General features: G+C 46.0%; 1 protein-coding gene across 4 annotated transcripts in view; it reads right to left on the reverse strand.

Moving 5' to 3' along the window:
* zgc:163014 (uncharacterized protein LOC100038766 homolog) overlaps window positions 1–23,494 on the reverse strand; it is a 52,029-nt gene that overhangs the window by 27,749 nt on the left and 786 nt on the right. For 2 of the 4 annotated variants that reach the window (XM_063045752.1, XM_063045725.1), the window contains exons 2-9: window positions 23,175–23,351; window positions 13,115–13,220; window positions 9,934–10,059; window positions 8,291–8,459; window positions 7,485–7,514; window positions 6,300–6,422; window positions 2,115–2,314; window positions 138–334 (exon numbers count right to left, since the gene is read on the reverse strand). In XM_063045752.1, the coding sequence (XP_062901822.1) occupies window positions 138–334; window positions 2,115–2,314; window positions 6,300–6,422; window positions 7,485–7,514; window positions 8,291–8,459; window positions 9,934–10,059; window positions 13,115–13,220; window positions 23,175–23,351 (1,128 nt within the window). The remainder of the gene's footprint in view (window positions 1–137; window positions 335–2,114; window positions 2,315–6,299; window positions 6,423–7,484; window positions 7,515–8,290; window positions 8,460–9,933; window positions 10,060–13,114; window positions 13,221–23,174; window positions 23,352–23,494) is intronic. The other 2 variants (XM_063045745.1, XM_063045735.1) reach the window with 2 other exon arrangements.

Genomic DNA, 23,494 nt, shown 5'->3' on the forward strand with positions numbered 1-23,494 from the left:
GTCTAATCATCTTGAGAATGAAATGTGGTCTCCATCTCCATCAGTTTTCTGCTGTACATCAGTACATGTGACAATAATAAACCCATTGGCCAGCTGTCCTCCTCTGGTCAGTTCCAACAGCTCCATGAGCCACTTACCCACAGCGAGGAAGTGGCCTCTCCCCCACCACGATGGGCTGGTACCAGATCTCATGCTCAGGATTGAAGATGTAGAGGGTGTTGCTGTAGACCTGTCCCCCCTGGGGGGACCGGAAGAGGAGGCCACCAAAGATGAAGAGCTCCCGCTGGAAGACAACGGCACTGTGATAGGCCAGGGATGGCACCTTCCCCTTTCCCTGCAGCGGGGAGGCAGAGGGAGAGAAAGAGAAATGAGCTTTATGTACATCAAAACAGTAAAACTTGTTTGTGTCAGTGACCAGTGCAGTTTGAGGATGTGCTTAGGCAGCTCGCGAGTATCACCATGCCTCTGGCACTGACATAGCTTGCCTGTACTTATTAACTCTAACCGTATGTCTTTGGAAGAACCCATACAGTCACGAGGAGAACATTCAAACTCCTTACAGACAGCGGCAGGAATTGAACCTGGGCCGATGATTGCTGGAACTGTAAAGTGTAACTCTATACTACCAAGCCACCCTGACACTCCCATCCCCAAATCCATCAGGCTGGTGGGAGGGGTGAACAGGTCAGTCGAAAATTACGCAACCGAGATGGATGAGTCTTTAATTAATCACCCGCTCTTTAATCATTCAGTCACCATTCTATCAGACACTTCCTTTCATTCCATCCACCTCTCCCCATCCTTTACAATATTATACACGTTCATACTACAGCACACTTCAGGCCCTTCAGCCCACAATGTTGTGCTGAACTTTTAACCTGCTCTAGGATCAGTTTAACCCTTGCCTCCCACATAGCCTATCTAAGCGTCTCTTAAATGCCCCTATTGTATCTGTCTGTACCAGCATCCCTGGCAGCACATTCTGAGCACTTACCACTCTCTGTGTAAATAAACTTACATTCAGTTTCTAATGGACTGTGGGCTACAAAACCAGGCAGGTGGAGTTGAGACACAGAACAGGCATGCCACACTGAACAGGGAAACAGCCTCATGAGGCAGTGGGCTCCAGTTCCTGGGCATGCAGAAAGGATCTGACTGGGAATGTCCCTCTCACCACCAGGCAATGTCTTGATGCCTGTCGGTGAGGTCTGGCAGAGAAGTATTTTGCAGATTTCCTGAGTTCGCTCAGGAAACCACCCCGCTGTGTCCATCGAGTCCATCTCCTGCAGTGTCTGCAGAATATCCTGTGTCGACCACTCCCACCCAGATGGGTGTGGTAAAAGGTGTTAGTCCAGAAGAACTTTTCCATGGAGTGTGGCAACATCCAGCTGACTGGGACATTGCGAGTCAAAAGGGCCAGAACGCGCTTTGCAGCATGGGGGACAGACAGAACCCTAGCACATGCACATCGTGATACTTGGTGCGTGCATATTTAGGTTCCTCAGACAGCATGATGTAGCTACACACGAAGGTGGTCATGATGAGGGCTACATTGGGCATTATTGCTCCCATTGTCCAGGGACTTGTACATTGTGACCTATCTGACTCGCTTGATCTTGGATCCACAGGTGAACCTGAAGACAGCTCGAGTAATTCCCAAGCTGGAGGTGTGGGGAATGAGGCACACCTGTGGCAAGAAGGCAGCCTTGAGGGCACCTCACACCTGACTGATCAATATCACTGGCATAGGTCATGAAATTTGTCGTTTTGCAGCAGCAGAATATTGCAATACACATCAATAAAAACTATAAATTACAATAAGTAATATACAAAATTAAATTAAATCCCAGTTACCAATAAGGTGCATCCTCCACACAGTCTCAATTTCTGTTTTTACCTTCCCAGTCCACTCCAGCAAATTCTTGTTACATGCCTTGGCCTCTCCAAACCAGATCTCCAGCCCTGTCAGACAATCAAACCTGATGGTGAAGGGGACACTGGATTGGTTGGGCCAGTTGCCGAAGAGAATGGCCTCGCCGTTGCCAGGCTACAGGCCCCAGTGATAAGCAGCCTCCCACTCCAGGTCCCAAATTTCAACAGCTGTCCTTACTCACAACCATGAAGGACCATTTCCAGGTCAAGGTGTCCAGGATGTAGACATTGTTGAAACATTTAGCATCATTCTTCCCTCCAAATATGTAAATACGGTTGGCATCAGGGTCATAGGTGGCTGAGTGCCCACACACACTTTGTGGGACGGGGATGGTTAGTGTTGAGGTTGTTTCCAGGGGAAACCAGAAGATGTCACCATTATCTGCCCAGAAGGTCGAAAATTACGGGTCATTTACACTCATAAAATCCATGGAAAACAATAGCCCGATTTTCTTTGGAGTAAATTAAACAGTCGATGTTTCGGGCACTTCCCTTCATTTCCCCACCTCCTCCACCATATCTCTCCTCTGCATTCCTCCAATTCCAATGTGAATGGTTTATTAATGATATTCAAAGTGGTGCAGTGGTGAACAGGTTCTCTGGAACTGTGTGCCTCATTCATTTCTCAGAGGCTGGTATTGATGGAAAAGACCAGCATCTGGTCTTGGTGAATTAAGGTATGGGGTGGAGGAGCAGCAAGGTTTTGAAGAGATAAGTTGATATTTTCTCAGGGATCTGTGAGGCAACCACCCAGGTGTTCAGTACACACACCTGAAAGCAGTGACAGCCTCGTGAAGGATGACAGGAAACTTCATTCAGATGGCAAATAAGGGGCCTTTCAGCCCTCTGCTCAGCTTAGTCCCACTTGCCAGTTCTTGGCCCACATGCTTGGAGATGTCACCAAGGCTGAAGGCTGCCCAGGTTGTAAATAGTCCTTTGGAACAAGGGAGACGGAGGGGAGATTCCACTAGGATATGGTCTGGGAGAAGTGTGCAGATGCAGTAGCTCACGCGAGGCTGCAGAGAAGGTTCCAGGATAAAAGGGAGACACTGCCTAGTGGAGCGGTCGATGGAGTAGTGCGAGGCAGAGTAGCTGACTAGCATCTCCTTAGAGCGAGGGGTTTGGATAGAGTGGAGTTTGTTAGGTATATTCAGGAAGGTTTCCTGACCCAATATGTAGATAAGCCAACCAGAGAGGCTGTACTTGATGTGGTATTGGTAAGTGAACCTGGTCAGGTGTCAGGTCTCTCAGTGGGAGAGCATTTTGGAGGTAGTGATCACAACTCTACCTCCTTTACTATAGCACCAGAGAGGGGTAGGAGCAGACAAGTTGGAAAAACATTTAATTGGGGTAGGGGGAAATATGATGCTATTAGGTAGGAACTTGGGAGCATAAATTGGGAGCAGATGTTCTCAGGGAAATACACGGCAGACATGTGGCAAATGTTCAGGAAATATTTGCATGGCATTCTGCATAGGTATGTTCCATTGAGGCAGGGAAAGGATGGCAGGGTAAAAGAACCATGGTGTACAAAGGATGTAGAAAATCTAGTTAAGAAGAAAAGCTTAAGAAAGGTTTAAGAAACTGGGTACTGTTAGAGCTCTAGAAAATTACAAAGTTGCTAGGAAGGAGCTTAAGAATGAAATTGGGAGAGTCAGAAGGGGCCATGAAAACGCTTTGGCGAGCAGGATTAAGGAATACTCCAAGGCATTCTACAAGTATGTGAAGAGCAAGAGGATGAGCCGTGTGAGAATAAGGTGCAATAGTGGAAACGTGTGTACCGAGTTGGAGGAGGTTGCGGAGATACTTAATAAATACTTTGCTTCAGTATTCACCAGGAAAAAGGACCTTGGTAATTGTGGGGATGACTTAGTGGTCTGAAACACTTGAGCATATAGACATTAAGAAAGAGGATGTGCTGGAGCTTTTGAAAAGCATTAAGTTAGATAAGTCACCGGGACCAGAAGAGGTATACCCCAGGCCACTGTGGGAAGCAAGGGAGGAGATTGCTGAGCCTCTGGTGATGATCTTTGCATCATCAATAGGGACGGGAGAAGCACTAGAGTGGAGGATTGCAAATGTTGTTCCCTTGTTCAAAAAAGGGAGTAGAAATAACCCAGGAAATTATAGACCAGTGAGTTTTACTTCAGTGGTCGGCAAGTTGTTGGAGAAGATCCTGAGAGGCAGGATTTATGAGTATTTGGAGAGACATAATCTGATTTGGGATAGTCAGCATGGCATTGTCAAAGGCAGTTCGTGTCTTACGAACCTGATTGAATACTTTGAAGATGTAACAAAACACATTGATGAAGGTAGAGCAGTGGATGTAGTGTATATGGATTTCAGTAAGGCATTTGATGAGGTTCCCCATGCTCATTCAGAAAGTAAGGAGGCATGGGATCCAAGGAGGATCCAAGGTGGATTAAGAATAGGCTTGCCACAGAAGGCAAAGAGTGGTTGTAGATGGTTCATATTCTGCCTGGAAGTCGGTGAGCAGTGGTGTTCTGCAGGGATCTGTTCTGGGACCCTCCTCTTTGTGATTTTAATAAATGATCTGAATGAAGGAGTAGAAGGGTGGGTTAGTAAATTTTCTGATGACACAAAGGTTGAGGATGTTGTGGATAGTCTGGAGGGGTGTCAGAGTTTACAGCAGGATATCGATAGGATGCAGAACTGGGCTGAGAAGTAGCACATGGAGTTCAACCCAGTCAAGTGTGAAGTGGTTCATTTTGGAAGGTCAAATTTGAAGGCAGGATACAATATTAATGGCAAGAGTCTTGGCAGTGTGAAGGATCTGAGAGATCTTGGAGTCCATGTCCATAGAGCACTCAAAAAGTTGCTGCACAGGTTGACAGTGTTGTTAAGAATGAGTATGGTGTGTTGGCCTTCATCAATTGTGGGATTGAGTTCAAGAGTTGTGCGGTAATGTCAGAGCTATACAAGACCTTGGTCAGATCCCACTTGGAGCACTGTGTTCAGTTCTGGTCACCTCACTACAGGAAGGATATGGATAGTACAGAAAGAGTGCAGATGAGATTTACACAGACGTTGCCTGGTTTGGGGAGCATGCTTTATGAAAATAGGTTAAGTGAATGTGGCCTTTTCTTCTTGGAGTGACGGAGGATGAGAGGTGACTTGATAGAGGGCATATAAGATGATGAGAGGCATTGATCACGTGGATAGCCAAAGACTTTTTCCCCAGGGCTGAAATGGCTCACACGAGGGGACATGGTTGTAAGATGCTTAGAAGTAAGTACAGAGTGGATGTCAGGGGTAGGTTTTTCCATACAGAGAGTGGTGGGTGCACTGGTGGTGGTTACGATAAGGCCTTTTCAGAGCTTAGAAAAATAGAGGGCTATGCGGCAGGGAAATTCTAGGTAGTTTCTAGAGTAGGTTACATGGTCAGCACAACATTGTGGGCCGAAGGGCCTGTAATGTGTTGTAGATGTCTATGTTCTATGTAAAACTGCGGCCCGGACAGGGTAGAGAGGACAGTGATGAGGGCTTCAGTTCTGTGCAAATCTGTGGAAGCTGTAGAAATGGTTTCTCTCAAAAAACAGCCAGGATTTTGAACTCAGGGAGGCAAAGACAGAAGCCAAGGCCACATTTAGAATGTACCAGGGATGCCCCTAACACAGGAAGGTGAAAAAGATGTTTAGCACATTAGCCTTCATCAGTCAGGGAACAAGTACAGGAGTTAGGATACCATGTTGCAGTTATCCAAGCTGTTGATGAGGCCACACAGAGTACTGTGTACAGTTTTAGTCACCCTGTTATAGGAATAAAAAGTGATTAAACTGGAGACTGGACAGGCTGAGTTATAGGGAGAGTTTGGCCAGGTTGGGTTTTTATTCCTTGGAACATAGAACAATGGGCGACCTTATAGAAATGTTTAGAATTATGAGAGGCGAGGTGAATGATAATGGTCATTTCTCCAGGACAGAGGAGTCCAAACCTAGGGGGACATAGATTTAGGAGGGAAAGACTTGAAGGGCACCAGGGGGACAATATTTTTATGCAGAGACTGGTGAGTCTATGGAATGAGCTTCCAGAGGAAGTCGTTGAGACAGGTACAATAGTATCATTTATGGAGCACTTGGAGAGATATGGACAGAATGCAGGAAGTTGGGCTTAGCTGGGTGGGCACCATGGTTGGCATGGGCTGGGTGGGCTGATGGGCCTGTATCTGTGCTGTACTGCTCTATGATTCCATGACTTTGAAGAGCCATGACATACAGGACTTTGGGACTGTGAGCTGGGAGGTAGAATTAACCTGACCCATTTTTGCCTGATGGGCTGAATATCTTCGACAGAATAACTTTCTCTGATTCTAATCTAACATTCTTTGCCAGGGTGACCACACCTACCAATCTCTAGTCTCCACAGGCCATCCTTACTGCAGCGATTCTGAGGTCCCTCTCCACCAATGAGAATGGCTGTGTTTGGGTCACTGAGGCACAAGGCGTGATCCCAGCGAGGGCTGGGGCAAGCTGCAGGCCACCGAGAGAGAGAGAGATGTTAGCACTCAGATCAGCAGGAGAGCAGTACCGTGGTGGGGTTGGGGAGGGGCTGCTGAGCAAGGATCAGTGAGATGGCCCTTCACTGTAAACCTCCTCTAAATAGTGCAACACAATTCCACTTATCTCTGTGGTGACAGAACCACAATGCTTGGAGTGAGGAGTGTGTCCTGCACGCCCCCACCATCCCTTCACACAGCTACACGCTCAACAAACCTCTAACATCATGAAACTTCACGGACACAAAACTAGTCAAAAAACACTATATATATATATATATATATATATATATACACACATATACATATATACACATATATATATATATACGCACACATACATAAACACACACACACACAACACTACCTTGCTATTTTTGCTATGTTCAAAAATTGTTTGCAAGGTAGTGGCTAGCTGTTAAATATTGACCAGTTTTGTGTCCCTGCAAAGTTTCAGGGACATTTCAGACTCTTGGATAGGCACATGGATGATAGAAACATGGACGGCTATGTAGCGGGGGGGGGGGGAGGGTGATCTCAGAGTAGGTTAAAAGGTGGGCCAAAGGTGTTGTACTGTGCAGTACAGTACTGTTCTATGTTGCAGTAAACAGTTGTAAACAATCAACAGAAGTAAATTATTTTGCTGAGTTTTTCTGTGTTGCTGCAGGTTCCCAGCAGCTGCAGAATTTCCTGCGTTTATGCTGTGGTTACGCTACATTGGCACCGGAAGCATGGCGACATCTGTGGGCTGCCCACAGTACCATCCTCAGCTGTGTTGGTCATTGCATTTCACTATATGTTTTGATGTACATGTGACAAATAAAGCTAACTATTTAAAATCTTTGAATAGAATCATATTTCAACTGGGCCTCCCCTCAGTCACCCTGCACAACATCCACCCCAGGGCCTCTCGCTTTGCAGTTTCTAGCACTGAGGGCTGAGATAGTTATTAGGACCAGGGGCCAGTCGATTGCTTATTAACCACCCGCCTCCCACCACTGAGGGACATTGAAGGTTCACAAGCACGTTTACTCACTCTGTAGCCTCTTCACATCTGATTCACACCCTGGAGTTAGAAAAACAAATATCAGTTACCAGTACTGGACATTCCTTCACCCCCCCATCACCTTTGCAAGGTCATATAATAATAAGTTGGAATACAGGAAGGAGAGAGAGAGCTTAGTGACATGATGTCATGACTACAACTTTTCCCTCATATGCAGCAAAACAGAAGAGCTGGTCATTGACTTCAGAAAGGGGAGGTGGGGCACATGCTTCTCTCTACGTCAACAGTGTTAAGGTTGAGTCGGTTCCCAGGTGTGGACATCAACAATAGCGTGTCCTGGTCCAACCAAGGAGACACCCATGGTCAAGAAAGCTGACCTGTGCCTCTCCTTCCTCAGGAGGCTAAACAAAAAGTTTGGCATATCCCTGCCAACCCTCACCAATTTTTACTCTGTCTATAGAAAGCATTAAGTGTGTTGAATAACCACACTGTATGTTACCAGAGAAAAAGTGTTGTGGACACAGTTCAGCACATCACAGGAACTAACTTAAACAGATGCCTGCTGGTATTGGAAGTATTGTTTTGGGGGAAGCAGGTCCTAGATTCACACTTCACTGTGCAACGTCACAAGCATCAGAGTGTCAGCTGAAGGTGATTGGCTCTGTCCTTCAATTGAAAATGAGACATTTCTGTTCCCATCATTCAATCACATCAAGCTCCAAGGTTTTGCTGTCCCTCCAAACTCCCAATCTTTAGATTTTCCTCTGCAGCTTTGCATTGGAACAAGAGTGATCTCACAGTAAGGGGTGTGAAAATGGACACATTGTTAACCCCACCTGTCTCCTCTTCTTCCTCCTCCTCCTCCTGATGGCGTATGCTGCTGTTAGAAGAACCCACAGCCCTCGTTGGAGTGCAGAAAGGCCCTGCAGGGCACCAAGCCTTCCCATTGGTCTTTGGTACCTCCCGATCCAGGCTCTTGCCCTGCCTGGCAGTGGCCACACCAGCCTGTGAAAGGGAGAGTATTGTCAGCTCAGATCCAACCAATGAGATCTGATCATCTTCAAAAGATGATGCCCCAAGAAGGCAGCATCCATCATAAAGGACACTCAACATCCATGACGTGCTCTCTTCTCATTACTATCATTAGAGAGGAGTTACAGGAGCCTGAAGACCCAAACTTACTGTGCTAGGAACTGTTTCTTTCCTTCTGCCATCAGATTTCTGAATAGTCCAGGAACCCATGAATATAACCTACTTTGCTCTTTTTCCCACACACTAATACAAATCTTCCAAAGGTAGACTGCTTCATACTGACCAAAGTACCTATCTAATCCAGTCCCTTTTGCCCATATCCCTCTGAGCCAACATTTCCCAGCCTTTCCTGCCTCAGTCCCTTAAGTGCTGTTATTATACCTGCCTCAACCATTTCCTCTGACAGCTACTTAATATACTTATCACCTTCTGCGTAAAAAAAAGCTGCTCAAGTTCCTAAGACATCTTTCAGTAAATTCCAATAATGCAGGAACCTCTCGCGTTTAGTGAAAGGGTGGTGGGTACATGGAACGAGCTGCTAGAGGAAGTGGTAGAGGCTGGTTACTCCTCCCTCCCTTCTCTCTCTTTCCATTTTCCATTCTGGTTTCCCTGTCACCACATTTTTTTGCTCACCTGTCCATCATTTCCCTTTGGATCCCCTCCTCCTTCCATTTCTCCTATGGTCCATTGTCCTCTCCTAACAGATTCCTTCTACTTCAGCCCTTTACCTCTTCCACTTATCATCTCCCAGCTTACTTCATCCTTCCTCTCCCCACCCACTTGGTCTCACCTATCACCTTCCAGCCTGTACTACTCCCCCTCCCCCCACTTTCTTATTCTAGCTTCTGCTCCCTTACTTTCCAGTCCTGATGAAGTCTCAGTCCAAACTGTAGGCTGTTTATTCCTCTCAATTGATACCATCTGCTCCGCCGAGTTCCTCCAGGATTTTGCATGCACTGAGTTTGTTTCTGTGCTGCTTTTCCTTTTGACTAGAAATAGAGCACAGCAGCACAGAAACAGGCCCTTCAGCCCATCTAGTCCATGCCAAACCGTTGCCTGGTCCCATTGACAGGCACCTGGACCATAGCTATCCTATCCATGTACTTATCCAAACTTCTCTTAAATGTTGAATAACACACAAAATGTCCTGAAAAAGGGTCACAGCCCAAAATGTTAACTTTTTATTCCTCTCCATAGATGCTGCTTGACCTGCTGAATTCCACCAGCATCTTGTGGGTGTTGCTCTGGATTTCCAGCATTTGCAGAATCTCGTGTTTATTCTTAAACGTTTGAAATTGAACCCACATCCACCATTTGCACAAGCAGCTTGTTCCACAATCACGCTCCCTGCCTTTGGAAGATATATGCAAGTGTGGATCAGGGCTGAAAGTTTTGGAGAACGAGCATAACTGGTCCCATCCTTCTGCCCTAGGGAAATCTTACTTACGATAGGAAGGAAGCCTGGGGAAAGCAAAGAGACATCACCCATCAGGTCAGCCGGGACGGTATCCAGAACCTGGTGAGACTGGGCACGGCACACTGGAGTGCTGCTCAAGAAGTGGGTCCTCGACATCTGCTGGGAACAGGACACATTTTCAGCCACTTTCCCACCCTCTCCCTCTTCACAACCCAGCACAAGGAAAGGTCACATGGGGTTAAACAGTGCACTGGCCTCCAGCCAAATGAGGAGAGACCGGAGGCTGACCACAGGAAACTGCAGCCAGGACATCAGGAATTAGGAACCAGCAGCAGTTACATCCGAATTTGCCGAAGAAGTAGAATTGAAGAGGAAAGGTAGATGAACAGGTAGACAAAGTCAAAGTAAATTTATAATCCAAGTACATACATGTCACCATATACTACCTTGAGATTCATTTTCTTGCATTTACAAAACAAAGAAAAGCAATAACATCCTCAAAAGCTATACACAAAGACAGACTGACAAATAACAAATTTGCAAAAGACAAACTGTGCAAATCAGAAGATATATAATAAATAGTACTGAGAACAAAGTATAGAGTCCTTGAAAGTGATTTTGTAGATTGTGGAATCAGTTCAGAGGAAGGCATTAAGCATCACACATCAAAGTAGCTGGTGAACGCAGCAGGCCAGGCAGCATCTCTAGGAAGAGGTACAGTGTTGCTTGAATTTCCAGCATCTGCAGAATTCCTGTTGAAGGCATTAAGCATGTTTGCTTTCTTCAGTCAGGTTATTGAGTACAAGATATTGGTGAGACTGCGTGCATTTCTAGTCACCCAGTTATAGGAAGGTTGCCATTTAGTTGGAGAAGGTGCAGAGAAGATTCAGGAAGACAATACCGGGCCTGGAGGATTTGAGTTGTAAGGAGAGGTTGGGACTATTTCCCTTTGAACTTGAGTGCAAGGAGCTGAAGGGTGATCTTATAGAGGTCATGAAGGGCACTGGTGATATGAATGATCATTTCCATCCCCCCCCCCAGGAAGGGAGTTTAAAACTCAATAGCACAGGCTTAAGGCAAGAGTAGAAAAAAATTAAAATGAGCCCAAGACAACTTTTCCACTCAGATGGTAGTGGGTAAATGGAATGAGCTGCCAGAGCAATTGGCAGGTGCAGGTACAATAACAACATTTAGAGATTTTAGACGGGTCCATGGATACTAAAAGTTTAGACATATAGGCCAAATGCTAATAAATGGGACTGGATCAGGTAGGCATTTCTGCATAAGTTTATGACTCAGGGATCTGAAGAGGAGTGAGAGGTTAATTGAATCATCCTGTCGTCACAAATGGATCTGCTCCATGCTGAATCCCTCTATGAACCTAACTTATTCTCGCCTCCTCACAACACTTCAGGGTGTGGCAAAGAGTGGGAATAAAAAGGGCTTTTTCTTGTTGGCTGCTGGTGTTCCACAGGAGTCAGAGTTGAGTCAGCTACTTTTCAGATTATATGTCAATCATGACAGAATTGATAGCTTTGCAGCCTAACTTGCGGCTGCCACAGATAGGTGAAAGGGCAGGTAGTGTTGAGGAAGCAAGGAGTCTGCAGAAGGACTTGGACAGATCAAGAGAACGGGCAAAGAACTGGCAGATGGAATACAGTGTAGGGAATTGTATGATCATGTATTTTGGTCGAAGGAATACCTTCCGGAAGACTTTTTTAAATAGTGAGTATATTCAAAAATAAGAGGTGCAGAGAGACTTGGGAGTACTCATGCAGAATTCCTTAAGGGTTAACATGCAAGTTGAGTCAGCTGTAAGGAAGTGAACTGCAATGTTACCATTCATTCCAAGAGGACTAGAATGAAAAAGCAAAGATAAAGCCTCTGCATTGGGACCACATTTGGAGTATGGTGGGCAGTTTCGGGCCTCGTATCTAAGAAAGGATGTGCTTGCATTGGAGAGAGCCCAGAGGAGGTTTACAAGAATGATGTCAGGAATGAAAGAGTTTACGTACAAAGACTGTTTGATAGCTCGGGCCTGTACTCATTGGAGTTTAGAAGAATATGGGGGGGATCTCAATGAAATCTACCAAACGTTTAAAGGCTTTGGATAGAGTGGGCGTGCAGAGGATTGTTTTCAACAATGGGAGAGTATAGGACTAGAGGAATAGAGCCTCAGAATACAAGGACAAACAACCTTTAGAACAAAGATGAGGAGGAATTTCTTCAGCTCCAGTGTGGGTGAATCTGTGGAATTCATTGCCACAGATGGCCGTGGAGGCCAAGTCATTGGGTATATTTGAAGCAAAGATTGACAGGCCCTTAATTAGTAAGGGTGTCAAATGTTATGGGGAGAAGGGAGGAGAATGGAGTGAGAGGGAAAATAAATCAGTCATGATCAAATGGCAGAGCAAACTCAATGGGTCAAATGGCCTAATTCTGCTCCCATGTCATATGGTCTCAGGAGAACCAATGCAGAATTATGTAACAACTTACAACCAAACAGCAAACATTCAACCTCTGGTTCTAATAGCAGCCATAAGTTTGTTCCCAGCTTCAGTGGGAACCCACATTACACATAGCTGAATGGGTTTCACCAATATGTGAGCACAAAGCAAGTCCACAGTGTGATCAGCTCCAGAGTGAAAGGTCAGGATTGAAACTCCAAACAGGAACGGAGACACAAGTCTAGATGAGCCCTCTGCTACAGTCCCAGGGCATCCCAGAGTGCCACCCAGTCCAGGGGAAACCCCAGCACCTGCCTGTCGGAGAGCCCTTACTCGGGGCATCTCAGGGGAACTGTGCCCACGAAATCCCTCTCCATCAACATTTAAGGGTCTAGACTTACAGAGTGCAGGGGAGACTGTGCCCCAGAGATCCCTCTGCTCTGTGTGAGAGGGCCCAGACTGAGAGAGAGAACCCATCCCCATCTCTGGGGGATTCCTCTGACCACCAGAAGAGGGTCAGGACTCAGGGGGTGTAGAAAGGACTCTGCCTCTCTTCCCCAGTGTGAATATGTCTGGACTCAGAGGAGAGCACCCATCTCCATATTGCAGGGACTATGTCTACAAAATCCCCAGCATGAGAGTGTCCAGACTCAGAGTAAAGGATGGACAGTGCCTCAGAGATCTCTGTCTCTCCGCCGACAGCAAGCCTGTGCCCAGGGAATGCATGTGAAAAAGGCCAACAGCATGCTCTGAGCAGTTCCTACCTGTGCACCGAGGACCACACACAGTGCAGGCCATCCCGATCGCTCCCCCTGCGCACGGGCCACGTCTGTTAGCTCACTCGGCCAGTCACCCTGCCACACTAGGCACCTGATCAGGAACAACCGACCACAGGGGTGAGGAGAGGGGGCAGCGCAGACACACACATGAAGCCCAGCACTTACCCTCAGCATTCCTAACTCTTCTACTGCCTGTGAATACATCCAGCAAAAACATTTCACTCCGTGCCCTAACTTGTACCCAAGACCATACAGACATTTACCCCCGTGTTCACCGGTTGACTCCAGCTTCCAGTCCTGCTGTAATATCCTCTGCAGCCTTACCCCACTGCTTCCAGATTGCCTGTGGGGGGAATTCACCCACTTCTTATCCCATTCCCAGATCAGTTTCAGATTCAAATTCAACGTTCAATGTAAGTTTTTTTATCAAAGTACAAACATATTACCATATTCATTTTCTTGCAGGAAGCTCAATAAATCCATAATAGAATAATGACCATAATAGTATCAACGAAAGTAACACCAGCTTGGGTGTGAAAGACATAAGCTGTGCAAATACAAAAAGAAATAATAATAATAAACAAACAATAAATAGAGAACATGAGATGAAGTGTCCTCGAAAGTCCATAAGCTGTGGGAACATTTTAATGATGAAGTGAAGTTATCTCCTTTGGTTCAAGGGCCTGATGTTTGAGGGGTAATAACTAATCCTGACCTGGTGGTGAGAGTCCTGAGGCTCCTGTGCCTTCTTACAGATGACAGCAGCAAGAGGAGAGCATGGCCAGAGTGTCAGGGGTCCCTGATGCTGCTTCCCTGCAATGTTTAGTGTCTATGTGCTCAATGGTGGGGAGGGCTTTTATTTATCTATCATTTGATTCATTTATTTATCCCATGCACATCAAACCACACACTAAAATGCATTGTTTACTTTTACAACAAACATGACCCAAGGATGTGCTGGAAGCAGCCTGCAAGTGTTGCCACACATTCAAGCACCAATGTGGCATGCTCACCAGAACAACACGAGCAACAAGAACAGAAAGAAAACAAGAGCAAAACAAACTCCTTTCCACCCTCCCTCCCTCCCTCCCACCCACACAAACAGACCTCCAACCCCAGTGGCCTCCGACTTAAGGGTTCACCAACTTCAGTCTTCCACTTTCAATATCGACCCCACGACCCAACAGTTTTGAGCTCCAAGGTTTCCATCATCCCCTCTTCCAGCTTTGGCTCTCCCCTCTCCCAGTACCACACCAACTTTCATTATGAAACACACGGGTGGCCCAACAGTTAGCGCTACTGCCTCTCAGCACCCAGACCCGAGTTCAGTCCTGACCCCAGTACTGTCTGTGTGGAGTCTGCACGTTCTCCTTGTAACCACATGGGCTTCCCAAGGGTGCTCAGCTTTCTACCCACAGCCCAAAGTGGATCAGTTTATGACTGCCCGTACACATACTGATGGACAGTGAAAAGCTTGTCTTGAACAACTGTTCATACAGATCATTACATCGTGCATTGAGGTAGTGCAAGGTTACAGAATGTCAGAGTAGTATATGGTGCCATACAAGGAGTACTGCCACAAGGAAGCAACTTGCAGAATAAAACGTTAGTTACAGAAAAAGTGCAGTGCAGGCAGGCAAAGCAGAAGATCATATCGAGGGAAACTGTGAGGTTAAAAGTCCATCATAACAAACTAAGGAACTATATAATAGTCTTATAACAGTGGGGTAGAAGCTGTCGTTATGCCTAGTGCTATGTGCTTTCAGGCTGTTGTAAATGGTGGTGGGGGGTCGAGAGAGAATGTCTGGGGTGGGTGGGGTCTCCAATTATGCTGCTGCTTTACCAAGACAATGAAAAGTGCATGCAGAGTCCGTGGAAGGGATTCTATCATCTTCTATGCCCCTGTTTCGTAGATGAGGGGTGGAATTGGTGGGGGGGGCGGGGGCGGCTGCACAGTTGATGGGAATGTGAGGAGAATAAAAAGTAGGATTCGCGTCAATGTGTGATATCCAGCATGAGCTCAGTGGGCTGAAGGGCCACTTCATGCCATTGGTCTGCATGAACACTCAGCCCCAACGTGAGCCAGAGAGCTGAAGTTGTCTGTTGCCAGCAAGCCAAGTTCAAATTATCTTTTTAAATGAAAGTACATATATGGCACCATTTACTACTGACGTTCATTTTCCTGCAGGCATTCACAGAACAAAGAAATATGGTAGAATCAATGAAAAAAACCTACAAAGACTGACAAACTACTGCGTGAAAGACAACAATCTGTGCAAATGCAAATAATAATAAACAAATAAAAACAATACTGAAATCATGAGCTGTAGAGTCCTTAAATGAATTCATAGATTATGTAATCAGTTCAGAGTGGAGGTGAGTGAAGTTATCCACACTGGTTTAGGAGCCTGATGGCTGAAGGGTAATAACTGTTCCTGAACCTGCTGATGTAGGACCTAATGCCCTTGTACCTCCTCCCCATGGTAATAGTGAGAAGACAGCATGGTGGGGAACTTGATGATGGGTGTTGCTTCCTTGTGGCAGCGCTCCTCGTAGCTGTGCTCATTGGTGGGGAGGGATTTTCTTGTAACCCACTTTTTGCAGGCAATTGCTCCAGACCGTCAAAGAATCCATGGTAGCTGAGGGATTGCAGGGCTTTTGCTCCATCACCAAAGGGCCCAGTGTTGATTCTGCGTCACAATCTTACAGCAATTACAGATTGATGTAGGAGTGGAGACTGGCCCTGCTCCTCTCCCTCATCCACCTCCCTCCCCTACCCCAGACTTCCCCAGCATCCAAAACCTTAGGATCCTGCTGATATTCTCAGCAACATCTCCTTCCAGGGCTCCTGAGGGAGAGAAGAGCAGAGGATCACAGTCCTCTCTGATACTGAATTGAGTTGAATTGACTATTTCTTACATACTTCACACGAGTAAAAATCTTTACGTTACGTCTCTGTCTAAATGAGCAATGTGCAATTTATAGTAATTTGTAGTAAATAGTGTATACAACAGAACAGTCAATACAAGATAGAAATACAATTGTATCAGCATGAATTAATCAGTCTGATGGCCTGGTGGAAGAAACTGTCCCGGAGCCTGTTGATTCTGGCTTAAATGCTGTGGTACTGTTTCCTGGATGGTAGCAGCTGGAACAATTTGTGGTTGGGGTGACTCAGGTCCCCAATGATCATTTGGGACCTTTTTACACAGCTGTCTTTGTAAATGTCCTGAAACATTGGAAGTTCACAACAACAGATGCGCTGGGCTGTCTGTACCACTCTGCAGAATCCTGCAGTTAAGGGAGGTACAGTTCCCATACCAGGCAGGATGCAGCCAGTCAGGATGCTCTCAACTGTGCCCCTGTAGAAAGTTCTTAGGATTTGGGGGCCCATACCAAACTTCCTCAACCGCCTGAGGTGAAAGAGGCACTGTTCTGCTTTTTTCACCACACAGCTGGTATGTACAGACCACGTGAAGTCCTTGGTAATGTGGATGCTGAGGAACTTGAAGCTGTTTACCCTCTCAACCCCAGATCCATTGGTGTCAATAGGGGTTAGTCTGTCTCCATTCCTCCTGTAGTCCACAACCAGCTCCTTTGTTTTTGCGACATTGAGGGAGGGGTTATTTTCTCAACACCACTGTGTCAGGGTGATGACTTCTCTGAAGGCTGCCTCATTATTATTTGAGACAAGGCCAATCAATCTAGTATTGTCAGCAAATTTAATTAGCAGATTGGAGTAGATAGCGACACGGTCTTGAGTAGAGAGTAAAGGAGAGGGTTTAGGACACAGCCCTGAGGGGCACCTGTGTTGAGGGTCAGAGGGGCAGAGACAAGGGAGCCCACTCTTACCACTTGCTGGCGAACTGACAGGAAGTTCAGGATCCAGCTGTACAAGGCAGGGTGAAGGCAGAGATCTCTGAAATGCTTGCCAAGCCTGGAGGGAATTATGGTGCTGATTGCTGAACTGTAGTCAAAGAACAGCATTCTTACATAAGCATCCTTCTTCTCCAGATGCGTAAGGATGGTGTGTTGAGCTGTGGCTATTGCATCACCTGTTGATTGGTTGTGTCGGTAGGCAAATGGTAGGCGGTCCAGTTTGGGTGGTAGCATGCTGCAGATTTAGTCCTTGACCAGCGTCTCAAAGCATTTGCTTATTATTGCGGTGACTGTGACAGGACGCCAGTCATTCAGACATGTTACCTTGGTCTTTTTAGGTACAGGACAATGATGGATGTTTTGAAGCAGACTATAAGCTATAGGAGCAAAAGTGGGCCATTCAGCCCATCAAGTCTGCTCTGCCGTTCTATCATGGGCTGATTCAATTCTTCCAGTCATCCCCACTCCCTTGCTTTCTCCCCATACCCTTTGATGCCCTGGCTAATCAAGAACCTATCTATCTCTGCCTTAAATGCACCCAATGACTTGGCCTCCACAGCCGCTCGTGGCAACAAATTCCACAGATTTACCACCCCCTGACTAAAGTAATTTTTCTGCATCTCAGTTCTAAATGGACGTCCTTCAATCTTGAAGTCGTGCCGTCTTGTCCTAGACTCCCCTACTATGAGAAATAACTTTACCATGTCTAATCTGTTCAGGCCTTTTAACTTTTGGAATGTTTTAATGAGATCCCCCCTCATTCTCCTGAACTCCAGGGAATACAGCCCAAGAGCTGCCAGACACTCCTCAGAAGGCAGGAGGGCATTCTACACTGGGAGAGGGAGAGATTAAAAATGTCTGTAAACTCACCTGCTAGTTGTGTCACACACATCCTGAGTACCCAGTCCAGCAGCCTTGTCACTGCCCACTCGTTGGAAACACCTACATACTTCAGCCTCAGAGATGACCAAGGTGCCAGTTGCTTTGGTGGGATCCTCGGGCGGGGCTTAGCGTTGGCGACATCAAACCAAGCGTAAAAAAGACTTAGCTCATCTGGGGGAGAGGCAGCGGTCGGCAGCACCACTGCACTTAGCTTCGGTCTGCGATGGTGTGCAGACCTTGCCATAAGCTGTGTGTGTTGTTGGTGGAGAGTTGTCTGAACCTTGTCCCTGTATTGTTGTTTGCATGTTACCTCAGTGCCAAAAGCTAATGTGCTGTCTCAGAATCTAAACATCTCACATAATCAAACAAGTGGAGGAACAGAGCAATCTTGGAGTCCACTTCTATTGATACCTCAAAGTTTCCGTGCAAGTTGATAGGGTGGTTAAAGTGGTGTATGGTGCATTGCCCTTCATCAGTCAGGGGAATGAGTTCAGGAGCCACGTGGTAACGTTGCAGTTCTATAAAACTCTGGATTGACCACACTTGGAATATTGTATCCAGTTCTGGTCACCAGATTAAAAGAATGTGGAAGCTTTAGAGGGTACAGAGGAGATTTACTCAGGTGTAGCTTGGATTCCACAACATGTCTTGTGAGGAAAGGTTGAGCAAGTGAGGACTTTTGTTTTTGGAGCAAAGGAGGATGAGAGGCGGCTCAAGAGAGGTGTACAAGATGATAAGAAGCATAGAGTGGAAGCCAACACCTTTTTCCCAGGGTGGAAATTACTTATATGAAGGGGGTGACTGGAGCAAAGTGTAGGGGGTATGTCAGAGGTAGGTTTTTTTTTTAAATACAAAGAGTGGTGGCTGTGTGGAATGCGCTGCCAGGGGTGATGGTGGAGGGAGCTGCATTAGGGACTTTGAAGAGACTCTTAGATGGGCGCAGGGATAATAGAAAGTGGAGGGCTATGTGAGAGGAAAGGGTTAAATTAATCTTACTGGCAAAGGTCGACACAACATCACAGTCCGAAGGACCTGTACTTTGCTGTAATGTTCTGCGTTAACCTCAATATTGCTGTAAACTGTCCCTCAGAATCTTGTAGTTCTTGATTAGGTCACCTGCTATTAAACTAATGCAGGCAAATACAGACCCATAATTAACCTCCCTTCACAAGAGAAATCACTCAAGGCTCCATCCACAAGGCACTTATTTCAAGAAAAGTACAGTGGACTCCAGTTAATTGGGCCTTTGGTTAATCAGGACAGCCGATTATTCAGAACAACTCTTAAAGAACAGAAACTAATGAGGAAATAGCCAGGATTCCCTTTGTTTACTTGGGACACTGACACTTAATTGGGACAGGAGACTGTTGCTGAAGTTTCAAACCAGCATCAGCTGCATGCACTTGTGCAGCCGTTAGACATGGCACCATGCTTAGGGTGACTACATTTGAAACAGTGTTCAAAAAGCAGTGATTTTTGTCACATAGCTGATGAGGAATAAGCAGTAAGACAATTTCGAACTGTTTTGCTCACTGTAGTTTCAAGCATACAGACTTGAAGCTGCCAGAAACAGCTGAGAGTGAGAATGAAACAATTTCACTGCTTCAAAAAATTAGGAATTACAAATAATTTTAAAGGTATCAAAATCATTTTGAGTATTATAATGAAAAATAAAGAATTGGAGGATGGAATTGTCAAAAGCATTGTAACAAGACAGTCCATTATCTGCATTAGGTATCTGCAGTGATTTTGTTGATTTACAGTCAATCAAAAGGACATGGCAGTGTACACTGGAAGAACTCCTCCATCATTGTCACATGGAGTGAGCAGAATTATCGGCAGCTTAATGTGAAAAAGACTAAGGAGCTGGTGGTGGACCTGAGGAGGACAAAGGTACCGGTGACCCCTGTTTCCATCCAGGGGGTCAGTGTGGACATGGTGGAGGATTACAAATACCTGGGGATATAAAGTGACAATAAACTGGACTGGTCAAAGAACACTGAGGCTGTCTACAAGAAGGGTCAGAGCCGTCTCTATTTCCTGAGGAGATTGAGGTCCTTTAACATCTGTCGGATGATGCTGAGGATGTTCTACAAGTCTGTGGTGGCCAGTGTGATCATGTTTGCAGTTGTGTGCTGGGACAGCAGGCTGAAGGTAGCAGACACCAACAGAATCAACAAACTCATTCGTAAGGCCAGTGATGTTGTGGGGATGGAACTGGACTCTCTCACGGTGGTGTCTGAAAAGAGGATGCTGTCCAAGTTGCATGCCATCTTGGACAATGTCTCCCATCCACTACATAATGTACTGGGTGGGCACAGGAGTACAATCAGCCAGAGACTCATTCCACCGAGATGCAACACAGAGTGTCATAGGAAGTCATTCCTGTCTGTGGCCATCAAACTTTACAACTCCTCCCTTGGAGGGTCAGACACCCTGAGCCAATAGGCTGGTCCTGGACTTATTTCATAATTTACTGGCATAATTTACATATTACTATTTAAGTATTTATGGTTTTATTACTATTTAATTATTTATGGTGCAACTGTAACGAAAACTAATTTCCCTCAGGATCGATAAAGTATGACTATGACTATGACTAAACTGGAAAACATCACAACTCAGGTCATACTTGGGCCTTGTAAGCTACTACCACCAGTTTCTCCCAAACATGAACACTGACAGAGTCCAGATGGGATGAACGGTTTGGCCTCGTGCAGGATGTTGACTGCAGTTCCCAGGGACAGCAGCTATCGTGATTTAAACTCAGTCCCATCAACATTGATGCTTAACCCAGCTCGAGGCTGCAGAGGGCTGTAGACACGGCCAGTTCCATCACAAGGCACAAGGCTCCCCATCACCAAGGGCATCTTCAAGACACGGTGCCTCAAGAAGGCATCATTAAGGACCCTTACCACCCAGGGCATGCCCTTTTCCTGTTACTGCCATCAAGGTGGGCCGGAAATTCCCCACTCAGTTATTCAAAACAGCTTTCTCCCCTCCACCTTCAGATTTTGAACAACCCATGAACACCACCTTGTTATTCTTCCTTTGCACTGTTCAGTTTTGTAACATAATTTTTTGTTAACCAAAATATTCCTGCACATTCATGTGCCTATCTAGCAGCCTCTTAAATGCCACTATTGTATCCACTTCCATGACCACCCCTGTCAGTCCACTGCAGGTATCCACCATTCCATGTGTAGCCTGCTTAATCCCTTTAAACTCCCCCCACCCCCACCATAAAATAAGTTCAAACCATGAACATAAGCCATTTTGAGCAGAAAATCCTACAAAAGGTCCAGTACATCACCGGTAAAGCCCTCTCAACCATGAAATGTTGCTGTAGAAAAGCCGCATCCATCAAAGATCCTCACCACCCAGGCCATCCTCTTTTCTAGCTACTGCCATCAGGAAGGCGGTACAGGAGCCTCAGGACTCGCACCACCAGGTTCAAGAACAATTACTACTACTACGTTGACTCAGGCCTAGAAGGCTGGCATCTCCACTTCTCACTCTCCATCAGTGTGTTCAGTTCATCTACATTAGCCGCGCCGCTGTCTTCTAGGAGTGTGTTAACCATAGTCTTGGGAGGGCGCCCAGGGTTCATCCTCCCGTGCTTGGGCTCCCATATGACGACTAGGCTGGCAGGTAGCTTGAGGTGGCGTAGACAGTGCCCCGCTAGTTTCAGTCTTCTCGCCTCGATTTTAGTGGTGAGCATCTGTAGGTCGTTATAGAGCTCGACGTGTAATATGCTGTTGCCAATTCACGTCAAGAGCCATCCGGAGCATTCGTGTATAGCAACCATCTGGAGACTTTCGCATAGTCTTGGTGAGTGTCCACGTCTCGCATCCGTACGTGATAATGGACTCTATGACTGCCATGAAAATCCTCTTTTTAAGCCCTCTGGTCAGGTTCGACTTCCAGATTTCCTCCATGTCGTTCATAGCCCTCCACGCCAGCGCCTTCCGCATCAAGAACAGTTACTACCCCTCAACCATCAGGCTCTCGATTGAAGGGGGACATTCTATTTCTGGTCCCACAACAGATGGTCCAGTTTAAGGGCTCTTTATAGTGTTACTTCATATTATTTATTCATTGCTATTTATTTATATTTGCACAGTTTGTTGTTCGTTGATCCTGTTTGTAGTTACTGTTCCATAGGTTAGCTAAGTATGCCCACAGGAAAAAGGATTTTAGGGTTGTACGTGGTGACATGTCCGTACTCTGATAATAAATTTTACTTTGAACTTTACTGCCTGGCTTGGTGCAGCATCCTCTCACTATGCCAGAACTTACAGCGAACTGCCAGATCAGCTGCAGTCAACCATCGCTGCAGGACAAAGAAGCAGACAGTTAATCATGAACACTACCCACTCAGCTAACTGCCTTTTCTAAAAACTCCCTTCTGGGAGGCGCGGTAGGGCTTTTAAAACAAACACTTCATGCCAGCTCAAGCAGTTAATCTGATCAACCATTCTAGTTAGTTCTCCACCCCCATCTATTTATTACCTCAGTCACTGAGCTGTAAACACATTCGACCTTTTTTATAATGTTGCATTCATCATAAATACAGACAGGTATTTATGAATATTTTATTGTATATTCATACTTTAAGTTCTAACTTTATTTTTACTCCTTATTCTCTATAATTGTTAAATGTTGTTTTTGCTGCGGTATCCTATACTGACCAACACAACAAATTCCTAATACAACACTTCAGAACAACCAGATTTAATACACTAGCATGTGTCGTGAAATTTAGCTTTACGGAAGCAGTACGATGAAATACATGATAAATAAATATAGAAAATAAAATTAGTTACATTACAAATATATGTTTATTAAACAGTGAAAATAAGTAGTGCAAAATAACAGAAATTTAAAAAAGTATGAGGAAGAGTTCATGGGTTCAATATCCATTTAGAATCGGATGGCAGAGGGGAAAAAGCGGTTCCGCTGTGTGCCTTCAGGTTTCTGCACCTCCTTCTCAACGCGAACAACGAGACGAGGGCATGTCCCGCGTGGTGGGGGTCCTTCATCTTGGATGCCGCCTTTCTGAGGCACCGCTCCTAGAAGATGTCTTGGATACTATAGAGGTTGGTAAATGTATATAGCGAACAAAGTTCATCTTCGACAGTTATTCGTCGTGCGCTATTTATTATTTTTGTAACATACAATAATCTGTATGTCTTGCACTGTACTGCTGCCGCAAAAACACAAATTTCACGCGATAAACCTGACTCAGGACTCTCACAGATGCGGGTACAAACCCCTCCCTCACCTGACAGCTGATGAAAGCACTCCAATCCTCCGGGGTTTGAGTTCAGGACCCACTGACACCTCGACTGAGAAGGAAGTATCCTCGGTGTACGTGTCCCAGTTCCCAAGGCCAAAAACAACCAAGTACTTGGGCAGAGGGAGCTCCAGGCGGCAGCGAAAGACGGAGCCGCCGGGTTCCCTGCAAGGCAATGGAGAGGAGAGGGGTGAGAGCTGGTGGGCAGGCAATGGAGAGGAGAGGGGTGGTGGACAGGCAATGGAGAGGAGAGGAGAGGGGTGGTGGACAGGCAATGGAGAGGAGAGGAGAGGGGTGGTGGACAGGCA

The sequence above is a fragment of the Mobula hypostoma genome, chromosome 1 (assembly GCF_963921235.1).
Source record: "Mobula hypostoma chromosome 1, sMobHyp1.1, whole genome shotgun sequence".
Classification (NCBI taxonomy): domain Eukaryota; kingdom Metazoa; phylum Chordata; class Chondrichthyes; order Myliobatiformes; family Myliobatidae; genus Mobula; species Mobula hypostoma.